This window comes from Mercurialis annua, linkage group LG6 (assembly GCF_937616625.2).
Source record: "Mercurialis annua linkage group LG6, ddMerAnnu1.2, whole genome shotgun sequence".
In the NCBI taxonomy this organism is placed as follows: Eukaryota; Viridiplantae; Streptophyta; class Magnoliopsida; order Malpighiales; family Euphorbiaceae; genus Mercurialis; species Mercurialis annua.
In genome coordinates this window covers 6,234,081-6,254,062 of record NC_065575.1, presented here as the reverse complement: position 1 = coordinate 6,254,062, position 19,982 = coordinate 6,234,081, and the positions used below count along the sequence as shown (strand labels likewise).

The window sequence follows — 19,982 nt, the reverse complement described above, 5'->3', positions numbered from 1 at the left end:
TGAATAACTAACTCGACGTTCTCCCTGATTAAATTACAAAAAGAATTTAGTATAAGCGAAACGGCGCCGTTCTCGGTTAGACCGTTAGGTTGACCGTTGTTTTTAATTTTTTGTATCTCAAAATAGTTATTTAAACGACGCTGTTTTCGGAAACACCTCATGAATAACAAACAGAGGATATACTCGCTTTGTCACCGATTCAGGCAATTGAAACCCTAAAATGGCTATCGTCGCCGGAAATATCGTCTCTAAAATCTTATTTCGTCGCCTAATCTCTGTCTCAGATGTCCCTTTGTAAGTAACGACTCTCTTTCTATGTCTTTATGTAAATTATTTGAAACCTTATGCAATAATAATTGTTACTAATGAACAAATTCTGATATTTTTGTTGTTGTAATTTTAGGTCAAATAAGAGAAATGCTACGTTGATTTTATGCTTGAAAAACAATAGAGATTATTCAGCTTCATCATCAGCAGTTCCAGTTAAATACATTCCTAAGGAATCTTCTAATTTTTCTTCTAAAGTGGATGACAGTAATAATGATAATGATTATACTATTAGTGATCAACTTAACAAATTTAATCATTCACTCCCTACATTGAAGGATTTTTCAAAGAAAAATAGAGCTTATTCTTATGATAAATGTTCCGACAGTTCGGTTTCGGAAAATGAGAAGGCTCGCATTCGAAACAGAATGTACGACAAGGAGTGTTTACAATCTCACAATGCGAAACAGCAAGGTATTCAAATTAGCTTCATGTTTTGCATAAGGTTTTTTTTTTTTTGACTTGGTAATTTTTGTAGTTTTTTCGTATATGTCTATTGTGTAACATGTAGAATATGTAGCCTTACCATGTGTGTTTTAGGATGCAAAAGTGTGCCTGTGTGATTAGCAACCCTTTTATTATATGGATTAAGAGAAATTCTTAAGAGGTTATGGGGTTAGAATTAGATAATAACTGTGATGATTTGTAGCGAATTTGTAACTGAAGAGAGCTTACTTCACTTACTGCAGTGATAACTTGCAGCTTTACCTTTAAATTTAAGTATTAAATTTTTACTAAACTCAAAAGTCTAAGCAAGGTGGGGATATTTGGAATTTTGTTTCAACTTGATAGGTGTCATGCATGTATTCATTTCTTAAAATATTTTAAAAATTAGCACAGACAGCATTTAGCAGTTTTGGGGACAAAATAAATGCACTAAGAAGTTTTGGGGAAAAAAAATATCGCCATTGATCATGTTTGAAATCTTGCAAATGAATAAGTGTCACCCTATTAAAAAATTTGCATAGATTTATAGGCCTATTTCACTTTTCATGGAGCAGATTTTGGACAGATGGAAGTATGACTTCTTAGTTATAAGTTATAACTCATGTGCTTCTATGATCTTGAGGGGATTTTTCTTTACAAATATATGAGATCACATATTGTTCTTTTAAATTTTGAATTTTAGCCTGCCAAAACAAAATTTGCTGTTTTCATAGGGGTACCTGCATATTTAAAACTAAGTTAACCTTGTTCACAGCACAGAGTCATGATACAAATACAATCTAGCTATGAAACCAGATTCTTGGATGTGGCCATGGTTTCATTAGAATCTACATGCTGACAATATAGACTATACTGATATTAATGGTGGAGAAATCTAGTAAAATGCAAATAGATTTTGTTGTCATGTTAGTGGTGTATGTCTTGTGAATGCTATTTTTCAAGATTATATCATGAACTTTTTAGAGCTTATATATTGCTTTTTAAAAGTTATTATGGGTTTTATTTCTTCGACAATCTTGACTATACTTGTTTTTCTTAGTGCTTTCTATTTACTTTCTGCCATGAAGTGTAACTGTTCTTTCTTTATGCTTATCAGTCAAATAAATGCTCAAAAGGTTGCAGCATTTTCAGGGTTAGAAGAAATTAACATTGATATGGAGCTGGTACAACACAAATTTGTGGAAAAAACAAAGAAGTTCAATGAGACACATCAACGTGAAACGGACATTTTTATAGAGAATGTACAAGCAGGTAGAACTATGCTAGATGCCCAGAAAAAGGCTATAGAGCTTCTTGCTACAAGGTTAGGCTGTGGTTTTCAAGTGCTTCATTACTTTTTACTGTTGAATCTGACAACACATAGGGCTGAGTTGCCAATAATTTGAGTTTGGCCTCAATCATCTTATGAAACATATCATGGCTTTCTTTATGTGTTCAACATCTTCAAATTTATAGGTTGCTTATTCTAGTAGGTATTTTAATAATCCAGTTTATAGTTTTGAAGCTTAAACCTATCAAATGAAGTCTAGTCCCTTTAAAAGTGAGCAAAAAATGTTAAGCCATATAATCCCTATGCTTCAAATTCCTGTTTGGACTACTACTCAGACTCTCGGATCATCTGAATTGTTCGAATTGGTAATAGAATAAATTAAGCAACTGTTTGCCGATAGTCATCTATCTTAATCTTTCTTAGTCTTAGGAGCACATTCATCTTCTGCCATTCTCTTTGGGCTCATTTATTTACCTGCAGAGCATTTACAGCTGTTGAGCTGAGGAAGAAACTATATGGAAAGAAGTTTCCTCTTGATATCGTGGACGCTGTGATAACTGATTATCAGAGAAGGTGGGTTAGATTTTTTGTAATATGATATGTCTTTCAAGCTATCCTGTATGCACCATTTTTATGTTGCTGTTGCAATCAGGGACTTGATCTCATCTTTTTCTTTTATTGAGGAATTTTGTTCTTCCATCAGCAATGCTTTATAGACAGAAGTAGATCTGAGATGCATATTGCAAGAGCTTGACCTTTTTTCTTCTTTTTGTAGGGGGTTGATTAATGATGGCTTGTTTGCAGAAACATTTTCTCAATCTAAATGGTCTTCTTTGAGCTGGGGACCCAGGCGGATTAAACAAGTATGATATCCTTTCCCAAAGTTATTTTTTCCTGTCAAACATGTTTGCTTTATAAGATAAGAGAAAACATATACCTTTTTTCATTAGTTATGGCTTAAAATTTACAAAGCCATGATGTTGTCTAAATAATTCTGGTGTTTGATCATCTCTACTTTATGAACATGACCTACTCATGAAACAAGTACTCAGCACAACATTTTTGACCTTGATAACCTGGTGACTTACTATTGCACGTTTGACCGATATGAACAAGCAGATTGTATCAATTTACGATGCAAGAACTATTATATAGAAGTATCCTGCTGGTACTATTATGAGAGGTGTAATTATATATATATAGAAAAAAACTTATACTCTAAAGTTCAATTTGGATCTGCTTGTGTGATTTCCACAACTAGTCATTTCAACTCTTGTTTAATAAATGAAGATTTTGTGTTTTGTCAATTAAATATCCTTGAGGGAGAGATTTTATGAAGGTAAAATTTGCAAAGGCTGAAACTTGGCATGTTCTTTCAGAAGGGTAAGGTGGAAAACACCGACCTTCATATACTAGTGTGGTGATTACTGATTAGGTGTTTTATTTAATACCTGCAATTTGTCATATAGTAGAAAGTGTTAACTAACTGTAGTTAGACCTGAAATACTTTGATGTAAAGGTGTTATATCCTGGTGGCTATGGAACCCGCAGCAGTATATTATTTCAAAAATGTTGATGATAGATATCATTACATAGTGAGCTATAGATTTTGTAGACAAGCACTAGTTAGCTGATTTAATCGGCTAGAAATAGGGGGAAAAGGAAATTGAGGGATATAGAGAAAAGAAAATTTATGAATTTTCATTGTATTATCGAATGTCGAATTTTAGTTACTGTTACAAAAAAAGGTGAATTGCCGGTTCCTTATTTTCTTATTGTTACTTTAACCAGGAATTGTCCAGGAAAGGAGTGAGTGAATCAGATGCTGAGAAGGCAATTAAACTGGTTTTTGAGGATGATGACTCTGGAGGTCAAGAATCAAAACATGGCATGTCAAAGCTTTCTATGGAACGTCTAGTGTCTCAAGCTTCAAAGCAATGGTCACGAGGTAATGATGTTCCTAAAGAGACGCGCAAAGCCAGAATTATTAGGTGGCTTCAGTACCGTGGTTTCAACTGGGATGTCATTAGCTTCATAGTGAAGAAGTTAGAATCTCAATATTCTTCATAGAGCATAATTAAGGATCTGGTTTGATGCGACCTATGCTAGTACGGAAATTTCACAAGTCTGGGAACTTCGAAACTCAATATTCATAACCTATTTTTGTGGAAGAGAAAAATATGGTCTCACCGTTTTCTGTTTCCGTGCTACGTAAGATGTACACAAGGAATGTGGGCCAATAATGTTATTGGGTTAAGAAGTTGGTAATGTGGATTAGTTGCTGTCTTCATTAGCACTGAGCTGCTGTGGCCCAAAATTTGTCCACTTTACTCGATACTGAATTGAATTTCATCTAGCATCAGCATGCCCTAGTGCCATCTAATCAAAGCAACAAAAGTCCATTCTAATGAGGGAACACCTTGAAGACAAAGCAGGTTAGTGGTACAGCTAGATGTGGTTGATCACCATTGTTGTTACCGAGTATTGAAGCATTCATGCACCCAGTTAGTGCAAATAATTCCACCAGATCTTTCTGTTGGTGTAAGTGTCAACTCTTTGATTTCTATTTGAGACAAGTCATTCATCCACTTAATCTGCAGATATTTCTGGTAGCTCCTTGCTGTTGCTTTGATGCATACAGGTTTTGTATGTCAATTATACTTGATGATATCTAGTAACACCAATGTAGCCGGAAATGTAGGGGTGTGCAGAAATTCCGTTAAACTGAATTAACTGATCTGTTTCAGTTTATTCGGTTAAAGGTTCTTCGGTCAATTTGACTAATTCGATCGGTTTGGTTCAGTTAATGAAAGATTTGGTTCGGTTCTGGTTAAGCATTTTAAAATATTTTTTTAATTCTTTATATATTTTTAATCAGTTTAATCAAATTACTCAATTAGCTGACTAATCATGTTGGCTCTGTTATGTATTTGTAAGATTTTGGTTAATTCGGTTTTAGTTAAAAGGATAAAATAATTTGATTAATTTAGTTTTGGTTAAAAGGTCGGTTTTCAATCGAACCGACCACTGTTCACCCCTAACCATGGCTGCTAGGAATTGGTTTACTTGTTTGTAGGGTGTTTAAAAACTGAACCAAACTGTAAATAACCGAATTAAATTGAATGCTTAGTTTTAATTTGGTTTGAACTGAATGCACATTTTACACGCCTATGGTGGAATAAATATTCAATGTGACGGTTGTGTCATGTCATTCGTGCAATATGCCATAAGATGAGATGTTTGTAATATTAAAATATTTAATGATAAAATTTAGATAAACATTAAATATTTCAATATTATAAACATCTTATTAATTTTTTAAATGGCGTGGCACAACCATTCCGTGCGGAATAATCACTCGTATGGTGACTAGTAGTAAAGTGTAATGTTAAATTAATGTGGGTCTTTGTTGAACAGTTTAGCATGTGAGCAAGTGGTTTAAGACACTATTTAGACATTAATAAAGAGGTATAATGGTCCTGGTGAGGGCATGTGCCTGCGAGTTAAGACATAACCGTACAACCTTCTAAATTAAGGTTTACCACTTAGCATCTATTATTTGGATATGTTTTGCTGGAAAGTTTCTTTCACACAGCACATGTTCATGTGATGCAACTATTGTAGGTCCATGTGACCATTGCTGGAAATACTTTTTTTTTTCTAGAGAGAGAAAGAGAATCACATTCCTAGCAATAAATTTTAATTACTCAGATCCAAAATAACCAATCATTGGTTCATTCTCTTACCCCTCAAATTACAGTTGCTATCCCTATTCCCAAGATTAGGGTTATGCCGGAAAAAAAACCGAACAACCGAATCGAACTGAAAGATTTAGTTTGAATTTATAAAAATATTTCATTTTTTCGGGTTAGTTCGATTTTGGAAGTAAAATAGTTTACTTTTGGTGCAAATCGACTCAAAAAAAAAAAAGAATGGAACTGACTAGTTCAGTTTTTTAAAATAATTGGTTTGATTCGATTAAAAAACCAAAATTTTGATTAGTTGTGATCCCGTTTGAATCAAGTGCATAACCCTACTGCCAAAATAATCCCCCATTAGTGTTGGAGCTATCAAACTACTATGGACCACTGAATTTGGATCCCCATTAAATCTCTGAAAAGTTCTTTAATTTTTTCCGCTGTCTTTTTGTTCAACTTCATTTATTTTTTTAAATGTCATTTTCATTTATTTTTGACGATTAAATTCACTATTTCTCTAATACGGGTCATTTTAACTCCTGACTGTAGAATTGATTCAATATCACGTGTCTCTAAAACCAACACTTTAGGATTGAGATGATCTGAATTGGAAAACTGTGAGTTTGATTATTGAAAATCAGTAAATTTGATATGAAATATCAACTAATGCCAGCTTAAAATATCACGCCAAAAAAATTATTGGAACGTGATGAACAGATGGAGTTGAGGGGATAAAACAAGTCAAAATGCTTAGTTTGAGAGCATTTTTGTCCAAAACCACGAGTTTGTTTTATTTGATATTTTATTCGATAGCTAAAATAAATCTTTGTTGGTCAAAAAAATACTAATATTGGCTTTTTGAGATTTTGATCCAAGTTGAAGAGGTAAATTGATCATTTAGCCTTTTCTAGTCTACTATACTAACATTGATTGAATTTTTAACAAATTAGCTATTACACTCTACAAACACCACAAATGGTACAAAACTTTACCCATTAAACATTGATTCATCATCAGAGAATGCAAAAGAACAGTTAGAAGATCCTTGTGACACTCCAATCCTAGCCGGAGCCGGAGGCGAAGGCGATGACCGAATCGCTGCCCCACCACCTCCTCGTCCCTTTGACTTTTCGGATTCCGGTCTTGCGGAATCAATGTGCCTAATCTCCTTTAACATTGCAACAATATCTTTCATTGTCGGACGATCATCGGCTCGGTTGGTTATGCATAGGAATGAAACGGCTAACGTTTGGAGCATCTCATGCATTGTAGGGTCAGACCTTCCTCTAAGCTTAGGGTCAAGAATGTCCACTGGGTCTTTCTTGTTGGCTAAGTGGTCCCTAACCCATTGAACCAAAGGTGCACCACCAGGCAATGTTGGGTCTAATGGGTGCCGTCCTGTTAGAACTTCTAAAAGTACCACCCCGAAACTATACACATCACTTTTTTCCGTAATCCTTTGCATTGATCCATGCTCTGCAAAAATAAAATAAAAAACAGAGAAAAAGATTGAGTATACTTTGTGATAATAGTAATAAAACAAAAAAATCACTCATTAGGCTCGCAAATTTGTCGAGCCAAGTACTTACTAATTGACTCGACTAGGTCTAGGTGAAACTCGAGCTCGACTCAAATAACATCAAGTTGACTTCGAGTATTTTTTGAGTGAATAGTGAATAGTTCACGAGTTGACTCTGATTCTATTAAACTTTCATTATAAGGTTTCGAGTTTGAACCACTAAATAATAAAGAAAAAGTATATTGATCAAATGAAAAGTACCTGGAGCCATGTATCCATAAGAACCAGCTAGGTGAGGTTTTTGAGTTGGTTTGGCTAAATCGTCACTGAAATTACTACTCACAACTCTTGCAAGACCAAAGTCAGCTAAATAAGGTTCAAAACCTGGTCCTAAAAGAACATTCATAGCCTTCACATCACCATGAAGAATTGGTGGGACACAATCATGATGCAAATATGCAAGAGCATGACCAACTCCCAAAACTACATCAAATCTACTTTCCCATTCTGCCCCTGATCCTTTTCCAGCCCCATGAAGAACTGAACTCAAGCTACCATTTGGTAGGTAATCGTAGAACAGAAGCTTCAGATTCCGGTTCGACGCCCACCCTAAAAGACGGACAATGTTCCGGTGTCTGATCGAACCGAGCGTCTGAATTTCGGAACTGAATGCTCCTGATTCTTCTGATGACCACATCTTTTTAACTGCTAGTATGTCCCCACTTGGTACTGCCACCTTGTAGACAACTCCTGAACTGCCTGTGCCTATTACATTGCATGATGTCAGGTTTTTGACAATGTCTTCTATTGAGAAATCGAGCTTCTGATATAGAACTGTGTCCCAATTTCCGTCTTCTATTAGCATGTTGTGAGCAATTCGTGCACGAACCAGCACGTAGATGGCTAGTAAAACTAGTACTGCACTTGTACTAATCAGAACAGACATCACTAGCTTCATTTCGGACATTCTAGTCCGGTTTGCAGCGTGTAACGTATCTGCAGGCGTTACCAGTCCTCCCGTGATGTAAAGACCTTTGTTCGAAGCAAGATCGGTAAGTGGGAGGTTTCGGAAAAAGGGAGTGTTAGGTAATTCACCAGAGAAGTCATTGAATGAGACATTTAAGGAAACGAGGTTTTCGAGGCTTGAAAGAACGTTTAAGTTCCCTTGGAGGCTGTTGTGGGAGAGATCGAGCACTGCTAGCTTGCTGAGACCGGAGAATTCGGATGGGATCACACCTGAAAACTGGTTGTTGCTGAGGTTGAGAGAGATTTCTAGAGCTGGAATTTGACCAAGCTCTTTCGGAATTTCTCCTGACAAACCATTGTCTCCAAGGTTGAGCAGTTGAAGCTTACTGCAAGAGAGTATTTCGGCTGGAATTCGGCCTGAAAGTCGATTCTTGGCTAGAACAAGCTTGGTTAGCTCAGTCAATGAGCCAATGCTATGAGTAAGTAAGCCAGTAAGCCTATTGTCTGAAACATCAACAAACTGCAGACTTTTAGGTAGAGAATCAGGTAAGGAACCTGTAATCCCATTGGAATGTAGATCAAGAAACTCGAGATTTTCGCATCCCGAAATGGATTGAGGGATTGTTCCAGTGAAATGATTGTTGCTCAAGTCAATGAAATTCAAGCTCTTCAAATTTCCAATCTCCGATGGAATAGTACCACCCAGTCTATTTCCATTTAACCTCAATCTGTACAGATTTGTGCAGTTTCCTATATCAGGCGGTACGAAGCCCGATAAATCATTCGAAAGTAGCAGCAACTTGGTCAGATTCTGCAGCCCGAAAATCCGGTTCGGTATTGAACCAAAGAGACGGTTGTATGAAAGATCAACAGCTTGAAGATTCTGACAATTCGACAAAGAATCAGGAATTTGCCCTGTTAGATTATTCTGCCAAGCGAAAAACAGCGTCAAGCTGTTTAAATTTCCGATCAAATCCGGAATCTCACCCGAGATAGCATTATTATCTACTTCAAGATGAGTAAGAGCTTTACAATTAGTGATTTCATCAGGAATTGTTCCTGTTAACTTATTAACACTCAACTGAAGCTCTTGAAGCTTCAAAAGCTTTCCGAAACTCACCGGTATGCTTCCCGTCAAAAGATTCTCCGAAAAATCAATGACTGTAATCTCTCTGCAGCTTCCAAGCTCCTCTGGAATTGTACCCACCAAGCTGTTCTGCCATAGAAGCAGACTCTGAAGCTTGGAAAGTTCCCCAATTCGTTTCGGGATCAAACCCGATATTGAATTCTGATACAAGTAAAGATTCTGTAACTCACTGCAATCTCCAATCTCTTCAGGAATTTCACCTGATAACAGTGACGTGTAAATAGCTAAAGTTTGAAGCTTCTTCAGCTTTCCAATTGAAGATGGTAACTTTCCAGAAATGCTGGTTTCTGCCAAGCCTAACACCACCAAATTACTGCAGTTTCCAATCTCCTCAGGCAGTTCACCTTTCAGATTCTTGTTTCCACCGGCCCGGAAAGTCTTCAACCGGCTTAAACCTCCGATACTCACCGGAATCTCACCGGAGAGTTGATTATCAAAAAGAGTCAAATACTCAAGACTTGAAAGATTACCAATCCCCTCAGGAATTCCACCTTCAAGAAAATTAGTATTCAAAGACAAACTCTGAAGTTTCTTCAATCTGCAAAACTCTGCAGGAATTTCACCTGACAAAGAATTATCACTAAGATCAACAAAACCAAGTTCTTGATACTCCCCAAACTGTTTAGGAATATTTCCGGTGAGATTAGCAGAAGAAAGAACCAGTTTTTTCAAGAACTTCAAAGACTGAAAATTTGAAGGAAGTGAGCCACGTAAATCAACTGCTTTCAAACTTATCTCTGTAATTTTACCGTTAGAATTGCATGTAATACCGGCCCATTTGCATGGAGATGAGTCTAAATGGTTCCATGAAGAGAGTGAGTCTGTGTTTAAAGTGTTCTTCCATGTTAGAAGAGCTTGGAATTCTTCATCAATGGAGGAACAAGAATGGAAGAAAATAAAGTTTATGGATAGGAAAAAAGTTAGAGAGAAAGAAAAAAGATTGGTTAGAGTTGCAGACATTGTGTAGAGAGATGGAGAAGAGAACTGTTTTTTTGGGATTGTTGAATGCGAAACCCCATGTTTTGTTTATAGAAAGAAAAACAGAAGATCTGGATCCATTTGCTAACTTTTTTTAATTTAAATTCCATATCATTATTATTTTATTTTTAATTCTATTCTTGTTATTAGTACAATTTACATTTATGGATATTTAATTTTTTTTAGTACAGTTTAGTCTGTTTTGTTTCCACTTTGTTTTTTTTTTTCTTTATTTGAGAGATTTTCTTTCTTTTTATTGTTACTTTCTTTATAAACTCCCTTTATTAATTTATTTTTTATCATACAAAGAAATAAAAGAGATATTTTATTGTCTAAAAGAGATATTTTATTGTCACAGTTTGGTTCAGTATCAATAATAATGAAACCGAATGATTTTTGAAGAAAACTAAAATAAAATCGGAATAAAGAATAAAAGTTGAGTTTTACATTAGCCTAAATCTAAGAATAATTTGTATTTTTTAAAATATAACAAAAAAAAGGGCTAAGTTTTTTTAATACCAAACTTTTGCGAGTTTTGTCAGTTATATTCAAATCGTAAAGATTAGCCCATTTTGAGATATTCAGAACCTTTTCTAACCATTAGATTAATTCTGCATGAAATAACTTAGGAATAAATTTAAAAAATAGCTATAAAAGATTTTGAATATTTCAAAATGGGCTAATCCTGATGATTTTAAAAGTTTGGATATAACAAAACTCGTAAAGGTTTGATATTAAAAAAAATAGCTGAAAATAAAATATTAAGAAAAATTATACTTATAAATCGAATCGAATCTAAACAAACTTATAATATATGGTTCATTTAAACTATTTGGACACATAAAAAATATATATTTTTATTATTAAGAAAATTTAATTATTTTTTTGAAAAAATATTACATATGTGTAGTTCATCTTTTTTTATTTTTAAATATTAAAAATCAAACCAAATAATATTTTAAAATAAATAACCTAAATCTACTATTTTAGTTCGGTTGGCATGATTCGTTTACACTCCTAAATATATATATTATTTCTATTATTGAATTGTGCAATTTAATTAAATATAAAGTGAATCTTTCAAAAAAAATTGATAATTGGATAGGAATGACACTTATAGAGTAATCAGCATAATGTTTTTTTTTTTTGAGAAGAAAGATTAAACTTTATTAATTAACGATGAAAATTAACAAGTTCATTGACCGGGAAAGGAACTTCACCGTCAACAATACAATCTTTACCGAAAAAAATACCCCATTTAGCTAATGCATGGGCGACTTGGTTACACTGTCTTCCGACATGTTGGAAGCGAACCATACGAGTCTCCGAAGCAGCAATGCAATCGTCCATAATAAGCTGAATAGGATCGATTGCATTTGAAGGATAAAGGGCCCTATTAATGACATTTAGAGCGTCTGCTTCACAAACCAAAGAATCACTAGGGATATTCGACACCATCTGCAAACCAAAGAGAATGGCCTTGGCTTCAGCTTCCTCCACATCTGTGATGCCTTTAAAAACTGAAACTCCCCACCTGACGACCAACCCAGAATTGTTCCTGCAAACAGCACTAGCTACCGAAAGCCCGCTTCTGGCCGATATCGCTGCATCTGTATTAAGCTTGAGCCCGTTAACTGGCGGGAGCTGCCACGATGAAGGAACAGTAGGATGTAGAGCCTTAGATAAGCGATCAGAAGAAGAGCTACTGTTGTCCCTAAAAGTGACCTGACGAAACAAAGCATCAGTAGGCAGTCGAAAGTTACCAAATACCAAATTATTGCGATCCCTCCAGATAATCCATAAGCACTGAACGAATACTTGCACTTCCTCTTCCTTAAGGGCTTTGAATACCTGCGTAAGCCACTCTGTACCGTCGTTACATTGAAAACTATCCACGCGCAAGTTGAGCGGGGAAGATAACCACAAACCCCGGACCACCTCGCACTCTTTCAACGCATGTAATTGACTTTCATCGTGTAACCCACATCTCGGACAGGTTTTCGGAAAATCAGTAAGCTTCATTGCAAGTTTCTCATTACAGGGAAGAGACTCATGAAGAATTCGCCATAAAAAATGGCGCATTTTTGGTTGAACTGAGCACCGCCACACCCTCTGCCATAAACCATTATTTGCATTAGCCGCCGAAGAAGAAGCCCTGTTAATCTCCAGCAATTTGCAAGCTTGGTAATATCCCGTTTTAACTGAATAGAATCCGTTTCTGTTGAAGCTCCAGAATAGTTTATCCGGCGGTAGACGACGACTTATGGGGATTTTTAGAATGTTAACAACATCCTGAGGTAGAAAACAAGCTTCAACCTTCCCAACATCCCATTGACCCAACTCAGTGATGAAATAACTAACCAACCGATCTGCCGGAACGTCAACAGCTCCAACAGGCTTCTTATGGCTGTCAGAGGAGATCCATTTGTCATTCAACACATTCACGTCTTTACCATTTCCAATTCTCCACGCTAGACCTGTATCAAGGACTTTCTTCCCTTCCATAACGCTTTGCCAAATAAAACTCGAACTCCTCCTAGACCTCGCTTGAGCAAAATCTGAGTCCGGGTAGTACTTAGATTTTAAAACCTTAGCACAGAGAGAATTGGGATTATGAATCAACTTCCACGCTTGTTTAGCAAGCATAGCCAAGTTAAAAGCTCGCAGGTTTCGAAAACCCAAACCCCCTTCTTTCTTCGACTTACATATAGACCTCCAACTCACCCAAGCGATTTTCTTCTTATCATCTGCGCCATTCCACCAGAACTTAGAAATTATACTACGCATATCGTCACAAAAAGTAACTGGGAGGGCGAAGCAACTCATGATATAAGTCGGAATTGATTGCGCTACGGATTTGATCAACACCTCTTTACCCGCTTTTGAAAGGAATTTCTCCTTCCAACCCGAAATTCTCTTGTGAAGCCTGTCACGGAGAAAAGAAAAAATGGGTTTTTTAGATTTACCTACCATTGTAGGCATACCTAAGTACTTCTTGAAGTGATCAACAATATGAAAACCCAACACTGCTTTCATCTCCTCCCGCCTACCATGGAGAACGCCTTTGCTAAAGAACATTTCCGATTTATCCACGTTGATTACTTGGCCCGAGGCTCGTTCATATAAGCCGATAATTCTCTTCAAAGCTTGGCCTTCTCGCTCTGTTGCTTTGATGAATATGACACTGTCGTCCGCAAAGAAAAGATGGTTAATACGAGGACCACCTCTGCATATTCTTCCACCAGAAATTATCTTTTCTCGCACCCCACGCCTAAGCAACGCTGAGAAGCCTTCTGAGCATAACAAAAAAAGATATGGGGAAAGAGGATCGCCTTGCCGGAGGCCACGCTGAGGAAGGAGAAACCCGGACTGCCTGCCATTTATCAAAAAAGAGAAGGACACTGTTGAAATACAAGTCATAATTAATCCAATAAAATGGGTAGGAAGACCCATTTTTTGCATCACCATCTCGATAAAGCACCACTCAACTCTGTCGTATGCCTTACTCATATCCAGTTTAAGAGCTACGGACCCCTCCTTTCCTTGAGAGCGTTTTTCCATCGAGTGAAACATCTCGAACGCTATCATTGCATTATCCGTAATCATACGACCTGGAACAAAGGCGCTTTGAGATTCGTCGATGACATCTGGGAGCACTCCTTTTAGCCTGTTCGCGATAACCTTAGCGATAAGTTTGTAGATGACATTACAGAGACTTATTGGGCGCAGATCCTTCATAGTCTCAGGGGCTGAGATCTTAGGAATGAGGGTGAGAAACGTATGATTGACTCGAGGCGGCATTGCTCCAGAAATCAGAAAATTAAGAACGCATTTTGTCACCTCCCCACCGACCACATGCCAATAAGAATTGTAGAAAAGGACAGGCATACCGTCAGGACCCGGTGCCTTTAACGATCCCATTTGTTTCAATGCCAATTTAACGTCTTCCGCTTTAAAGGGTCTCTGGAGGTCGGCGACTTGGTCTGCTGTGAGGGTTTTATCGATGCAATCCACCACTTCATTCAGATTTGTAGGATCAGACGTCGCGAAAAGATTTTGGTAATAAGATTCAATCACCTTAGTGACCTCAGCGCCACTTCTCCAACAGCCGCTTTCATCTCGAATCCGGTGAATAGCATTGTTTTTCCTTCGATTTGAGGCTTTACTGTGAAAAAATTTCGTGTTGCGATCTCCTTCCTTTAACCAATCAGCCCGAGATCGCTGTTTCCACATAATCTCCTCCTTTTCAAGCAAACCATCCAACTCAGCTGTAACATGCCCGACATTACTGCTGTTTCCCGCTACGCCCAAGTTGCTTTGAAGCACTGACAGCTCCGTCATCTTTTTCTTAATCTGTTTGCTCAGAGAACCAACGTTATCATGGGCCCATGCCGTCAAACCAGCCCCGCAGGCCTCGACTCTGGCCATAAAATCACGTGAACTGTCATTAACGTCCCAAGCTTGCAGCACAGCTTCGTCAAAATTCTCATGTGACATCCACATTTGTTCAAAGCGGTAGATACGAGCTGAATTATGTCTAACCTGGAAAGAAGCAGGGGCTGTTGTGTTCAGCACAATGGGGCAGTGATCTGACTTAAAACGAGTTAAATGAGACACTTGCCATTCCGGATAAATCTCTTGCCATTCTGTGTTTGCCAAGAACCGATCAAGTCTGATTTGTATAAGGCCACCATCCCTTCGCCTATTAGACCACGTAAAGGTTCCACCTGTGTGCCCCAGATCATCAACTCCGCACGTATCAATGGCTTCTTTAAACCTGTCCATATCCCGCTGGTCACTACTTCTGCCCCCTTCCTTCTCAGAATGTAACAAATGCAAATTGAAATCACCAAATAGGATCATCGGTTTGGCAATTGTTCCTCGCATTTGTGTAATAAGCTCACATGTCCGAAACTTATTCTGAGACTCAGGCCAACCATAAATCCCAACTCCTGTCCAACTCGAACCTACTACGTTATCAAACACAGAAAACTCAATAAAATTATTTGCAAAATTGCCTACCCGAACATCAATGGTTTTCCTCCAGAAAAGAGCCAAACCACCTCTTCTAACTTCCGGATCGACAACGAAAAAATTGAACAAATTAAAACTACTACTAATATTCCTGAACTCATGTTGTGCTAGTTTAGTTTCCATTAAAAAGAACACATCAGGGGAATTGTTTTTGACAAACAATTTAAGCGCCCGTACCGTCCAAGGATTCCCCAATCCTTGGAGGTTCCAACTAAGTAGTTTCATTGCGTCCGGCGAGACTGCATCCCAGTCTCCGCCGATATCTCTATATTTTCAAAAAGGTTCATCATTCCATCCCTGTATTTCTTAGAGAAAAGATCTGATGAGCTAGTACCCTCTACCTCACTGCGCCCTCTCTTGGTAGTAGACTTATTGCTGTTATCCTCTGATGCCCCTGGTTCCACAATTCTAACAGCCTTATTGCGAAGCCATGACCCTGCAGACCCCGCCTTTCTGCCCTTATTTTGCTTCTCCAATGCACTAGTTGGATTCTTTAGTATAGCCTGGTTATCTACTTCCTGGACTTGCTGGATACATACATCCACCAGCCCATATCCATCCTCTACTCTTCTATCTTCTTCAAGCCCAGTACCAACACTGCTAGTAACATTGCCCTGCACACTTCCAATAACGACAGGATGAGCAACCTCTCCCACAACAGTGGTAGTCATATTACTATGGCTGTCATCCATATCAAGGACTCTTTTGGCAAGAGGAGCGCTCGCCGTAGCATTACCAGACGCAGCCGTATCTTTTTGCCCCATCCAACCCCTCATACCTGAGCTTGACATTTGCCTATTCCCCATCATGCTACTTTTTCGAGGAGTAGCACGTAAGAGAGGACCGTAGGGCCAATCTGAAACCTCAGTCTCCTCCGGTTTGTCCTCGCAGTCTGTCACTAGATGATCCAACAATCCGCACCAATAACAAAAATTTTGGATCCTCTCGTATTTGAAAGGAATCCAGCACTGCTCACCTAAAGGGTTTATAACTTTCGTCCCCCTTATTATTGGCTGAGAAACATCCACTCTAACCCTCACCCGTCCGTACCGATTCCACCCCCCGCTCACTCCATCATCCACCTCCATAACCCTACCGGCTTTAGAGCCAATTTTACTAAGCGCAGCCTTCCCCCTACAATTTAAAGGGAGGTTGTAGATTCTCATCCAAATCGGGCAGAAGTTCAACGCCATGTTATTAGGTTGTAGATTCCCTGTCATAGGTTCAAGTAGAATAAGTTGTTTGTCAAAATTCCATGGTGATTCACGGAGTATTCTGCCCTTATCGGCCTTAGAGAAAAACTCACAAACAAAAAGATCATCCCCAATATCTCTTATCGTAAAACCTTTTGCTAATCTCCATGCGCTGGTTAACGCATTCTTTAGATGATTCAGGTTATACGGCTTCTGCGTTAAGAGCTTACCCACCAAACTCATCTCAGCTTTACCATCAGCTTCGTCGTCCACAACATCTTCCAAAGTTATGGTGGTTTGTTCCTGTTCCGTCAAACGAAGTTGGGAACAAGCTTCAGCTAAAGTCTCTTCCATAATCCACCAACGGGGTGGTTAGCAATCAAAAAGTCTGCAAACTGAACGTACTAGACGTAGTAAAATCGAAGGAACGATGGAAAACTTCAGTAAGAAGAGAAAAACCCTAACCCTAGAAAACCCTAGGGTAGAGAGAGAAGCTCCACAAAAATAGGGAGAGATTCCTTCCACTTTGACTCCGTAATCAGCATAATGTTATTCAGCGCTTGTACCATTTGAACTATAACTCGTTGGTATTGTATCTTTCAATCTTGTATTTCTTTTATTGTCATTACTTAAATCAAATCACAAATAATACTTTCAAATTAATTAGAGTAGATAAATGACTCTCATGATCTTTTTCATTGTAATTGACACACACAGAATCACATCTTTAGAAGTATTATTTCTACTGTCAAGAACTTCGTTCCACTTAAGAACAAACAAATGAGCTATGCCTCTTAACTAAAATTATCATTTCTCTTCAATCGAATTCTTTTTTTCAAAGTGAATTTATTTGGTTTCTCTTTTTTGGCCAGGCAGAATAGAACTATCTGGTTTCCTCTTTTGAAGTCAATAGTTTTCGATTAGAAAGAAAAAAAAACATAATATCTTTCTAAAGATTTTTGATTGATTGATTTAGATAGTTTTCTTGGTGGATTCTGCTTTGATTAAATTATATTATATTATTAAATAAAGAAATTAACCCGACAACATTTGGTAATATAATAATTATTTTAAAATAATTGCAAAATAAATTATAAATTTTAATGTGTTTTACGATTTAAAAAAAAATCTTTCTTTGTCAAGTTAAATATTAAATGTTTCTGCATCTTATTCTATTTTTCGTTCTCTTTGATTGGTATTACCTATAAATAGTATCTTATTTATAATTAAAATAAATTATTGATGTGATAATTTTTTTTTATTTTTTTTTAATTGGGGAGGGGGAGCGCTTGTGGGAGGAATCGAACCCACGAACTAGCAGTTTGCTGTCAGCACTTATACCATTTGAGCTGTATTTTCTTTAAATTGTGTCTATTTGAAATAGGGTTAATTACATATAAAATCACCACCTTTATACGAATTTTCAAAAATAACACGACCTTTAAAACGTGTCAATTCAGGGCATCACCTTTCATTTCTTTTCAAAAACAACATGGACACGTTTTTAGATAAAATTTTGCTGACTTGGACACCCAATAGGAGTGCCACGTGTCATGCCAAGTCAGCAAAAATGCCACTAAAAATATGTCCGTGTTATTTTTGAAAAGAAATGAAAGGTGGTGCCCTGAATTGCCACGTTTTAAATGTCGTGTTATTTTTGCAATTTCGTGTAAAGGTGGTGATTTTATATGTAATTAATCCTTTAAAATACAAATATTATTTTTTATACTTCAAAACTGAATAATTTTCTATTAGAAAAATGCTGACATGTAAATAAATAAATGACATGATGATATATATTTTGGCATCCACAATTTAACATTTTGATCGAAAAATTGCATAATATTTCAAATAATAAAAAATGATAGTTTTAATTTTAAATTATCAGAATTATAAGATATGTTAAAATTTATAATTAATTTTAATATTTTACTATAAAATTTTCAATATGTGACAATTTACCCTTATCCTTGATCAATGAACTTTTGGCATATGATTGATGGATTTTAGAATCAGACAATGATAGCTTTAAGATCAAACCAACTAGCTAAACCACATCATTCAATTGGTTTTTTTCTGTTCTTTTTAAAAAATAAATTATAGATATGGATTTTGATATATCAAAATGATTGTGTCTTCTTTAAAAATCCAAAATTAGAGGTGGTCCATTAATTTATGTGGCTAGAACTGTTAAGCCACCATGTGCTTGTAAACTTCAGTGCATCTACATCTTATTCAGTACTTATTTATGTCTAATTTAGATTTTGTTGCTTTACCTTTAATTGTTTTGTTTGATCATAATAAAGTGATGTTAGAGCAAATAACATTTTGTAAAAAAAAGTATCTTTTGTTTAAAAATTAAATATTTTACTTAATAAAATGACTATAAATAAGACAAATTATGTTTATAAATATAATAAATCCGGATTAACTAAAAAATTCATAAATATAAAAATTAATTATGTTATCTCATGAGTTTAGTTTTGAATTTCAAATTTTCATATAAATTTCAAAATAAAATAAAAACTTTCTTCATTTTTTTAACTAAAATCCTTTTTATAGGAGGATTTAAGTTATGTAAAATATTAAAATTAAAAGAAAATGGTAATTTCTTAAAATTGATGGAGAAATAATAATTCAGTTATAAATTTATGGAGATAATAGTAATTTCTCTATTCTTAAATATAATGTAAAAATTTTAAGTTTGGAATTCTAATCAACCAGGAGAAAATAAAATATAAAATACCTTAGCTAAAGAAGAGAGTAGGAGATTAGACATTTCGTATTAAAAGAAATAAAGAAAGAAATAACATGAATAAATAAAAAAGAACTAGAAAATGCTTAGATCCAATCTAATTACAGACAATCGAAAGAACAAAGTAAGTCAACTGGGTTTGATTTATATTGCAAAATAGAGACAATGGATTAATTTAAATTTTTTTTAACCTTTTCTATTTATCTAATTGCTATTTCTGCTAAAAAAGATTAATTTAATAATTTACAGCGAATTGATGTGAATTTTTGGGATCTGTATCAGTTATTCCATTGAAGCAGAACTAGGATGATTAGTTAATTAGTTATCTTTTATTAGTAATTTAAAAGAAGAAGAAAATTAGTGTAAGATCTGTTTTGATTATGTCTATAAAAATGAACAAAAGATCACTTCACCCTCTCAACTTGCGTAAAAATATTAGGAAAGTCCAAAATAACAAAACTAGATCACTTATATCTTAAATTTGTGTAAATCGGATTAAAAACCCCTTTTGCTGGCATGTCACATTAGTTGGAGAGTGAGTTTTATAAAAATTATAATTTACTATAACAAATTATACTTAAAAACCAATTAATTATAATTAAACTCTAATTAAAACAAATTAAATTAATAATTTTTAAAAAAACTTTT

At 35.9% G+C, this 19,982-nt stretch overlaps 2 protein-coding genes across 3 annotated transcripts; one reads left to right on the top strand and one right to left on the bottom strand.

The window, feature by feature from the left end:
- Nucleotides 1-147: 147 nt before the first annotated feature.
- Nucleotides 148-4,889, top strand: LOC126687058 (uncharacterized). 2 transcript variants are annotated; one of them, XM_050381416.2, is made up of 6 exons: nt 148-294; nt 404-741; nt 1,906-2,077; nt 2,525-2,617; nt 2,820-2,907; nt 3,836-4,889. In XM_050381416.2, exons 1-6 carry the CDS (start codon nt 221-223, stop codon nt 4,112-4,114), a joined length of 1,044 nt encoding a protein of 347 aa, XP_050237373.1. In that variant the 5' UTR covers nt 148-220; the 3' UTR covers nt 4,115-4,889. The 2 variants fall into 2 exon arrangements, with proteins under 2 accessions (XP_050237373.1, XP_050237372.1); XM_050381415.2 differs by having other exon boundaries at nt 1,897-2,077.
- A 1,729-nt stretch (nt 4,890-6,618) lies between these two features.
- Nucleotides 6,619-10,421, bottom strand: LOC126687017 (LRR receptor-like serine/threonine-protein kinase RGI3). Its single transcript, XM_050381360.2, has 2 exons — nt 7,523-10,421; nt 6,619-7,218 (listed from the first exon to the last, which is right to left on the bottom strand). Exons 1-2 carry the CDS (start codon nt 10,332-10,334, stop codon nt 6,731-6,733), a joined length of 3,300 nt encoding a protein of 1,099 aa, XP_050237317.1. The 5' UTR covers nt 10,335-10,421; the 3' UTR covers nt 6,619-6,730.
- Between the last annotated feature and the right edge of the window lie 9,561 nt (nt 10,422-19,982).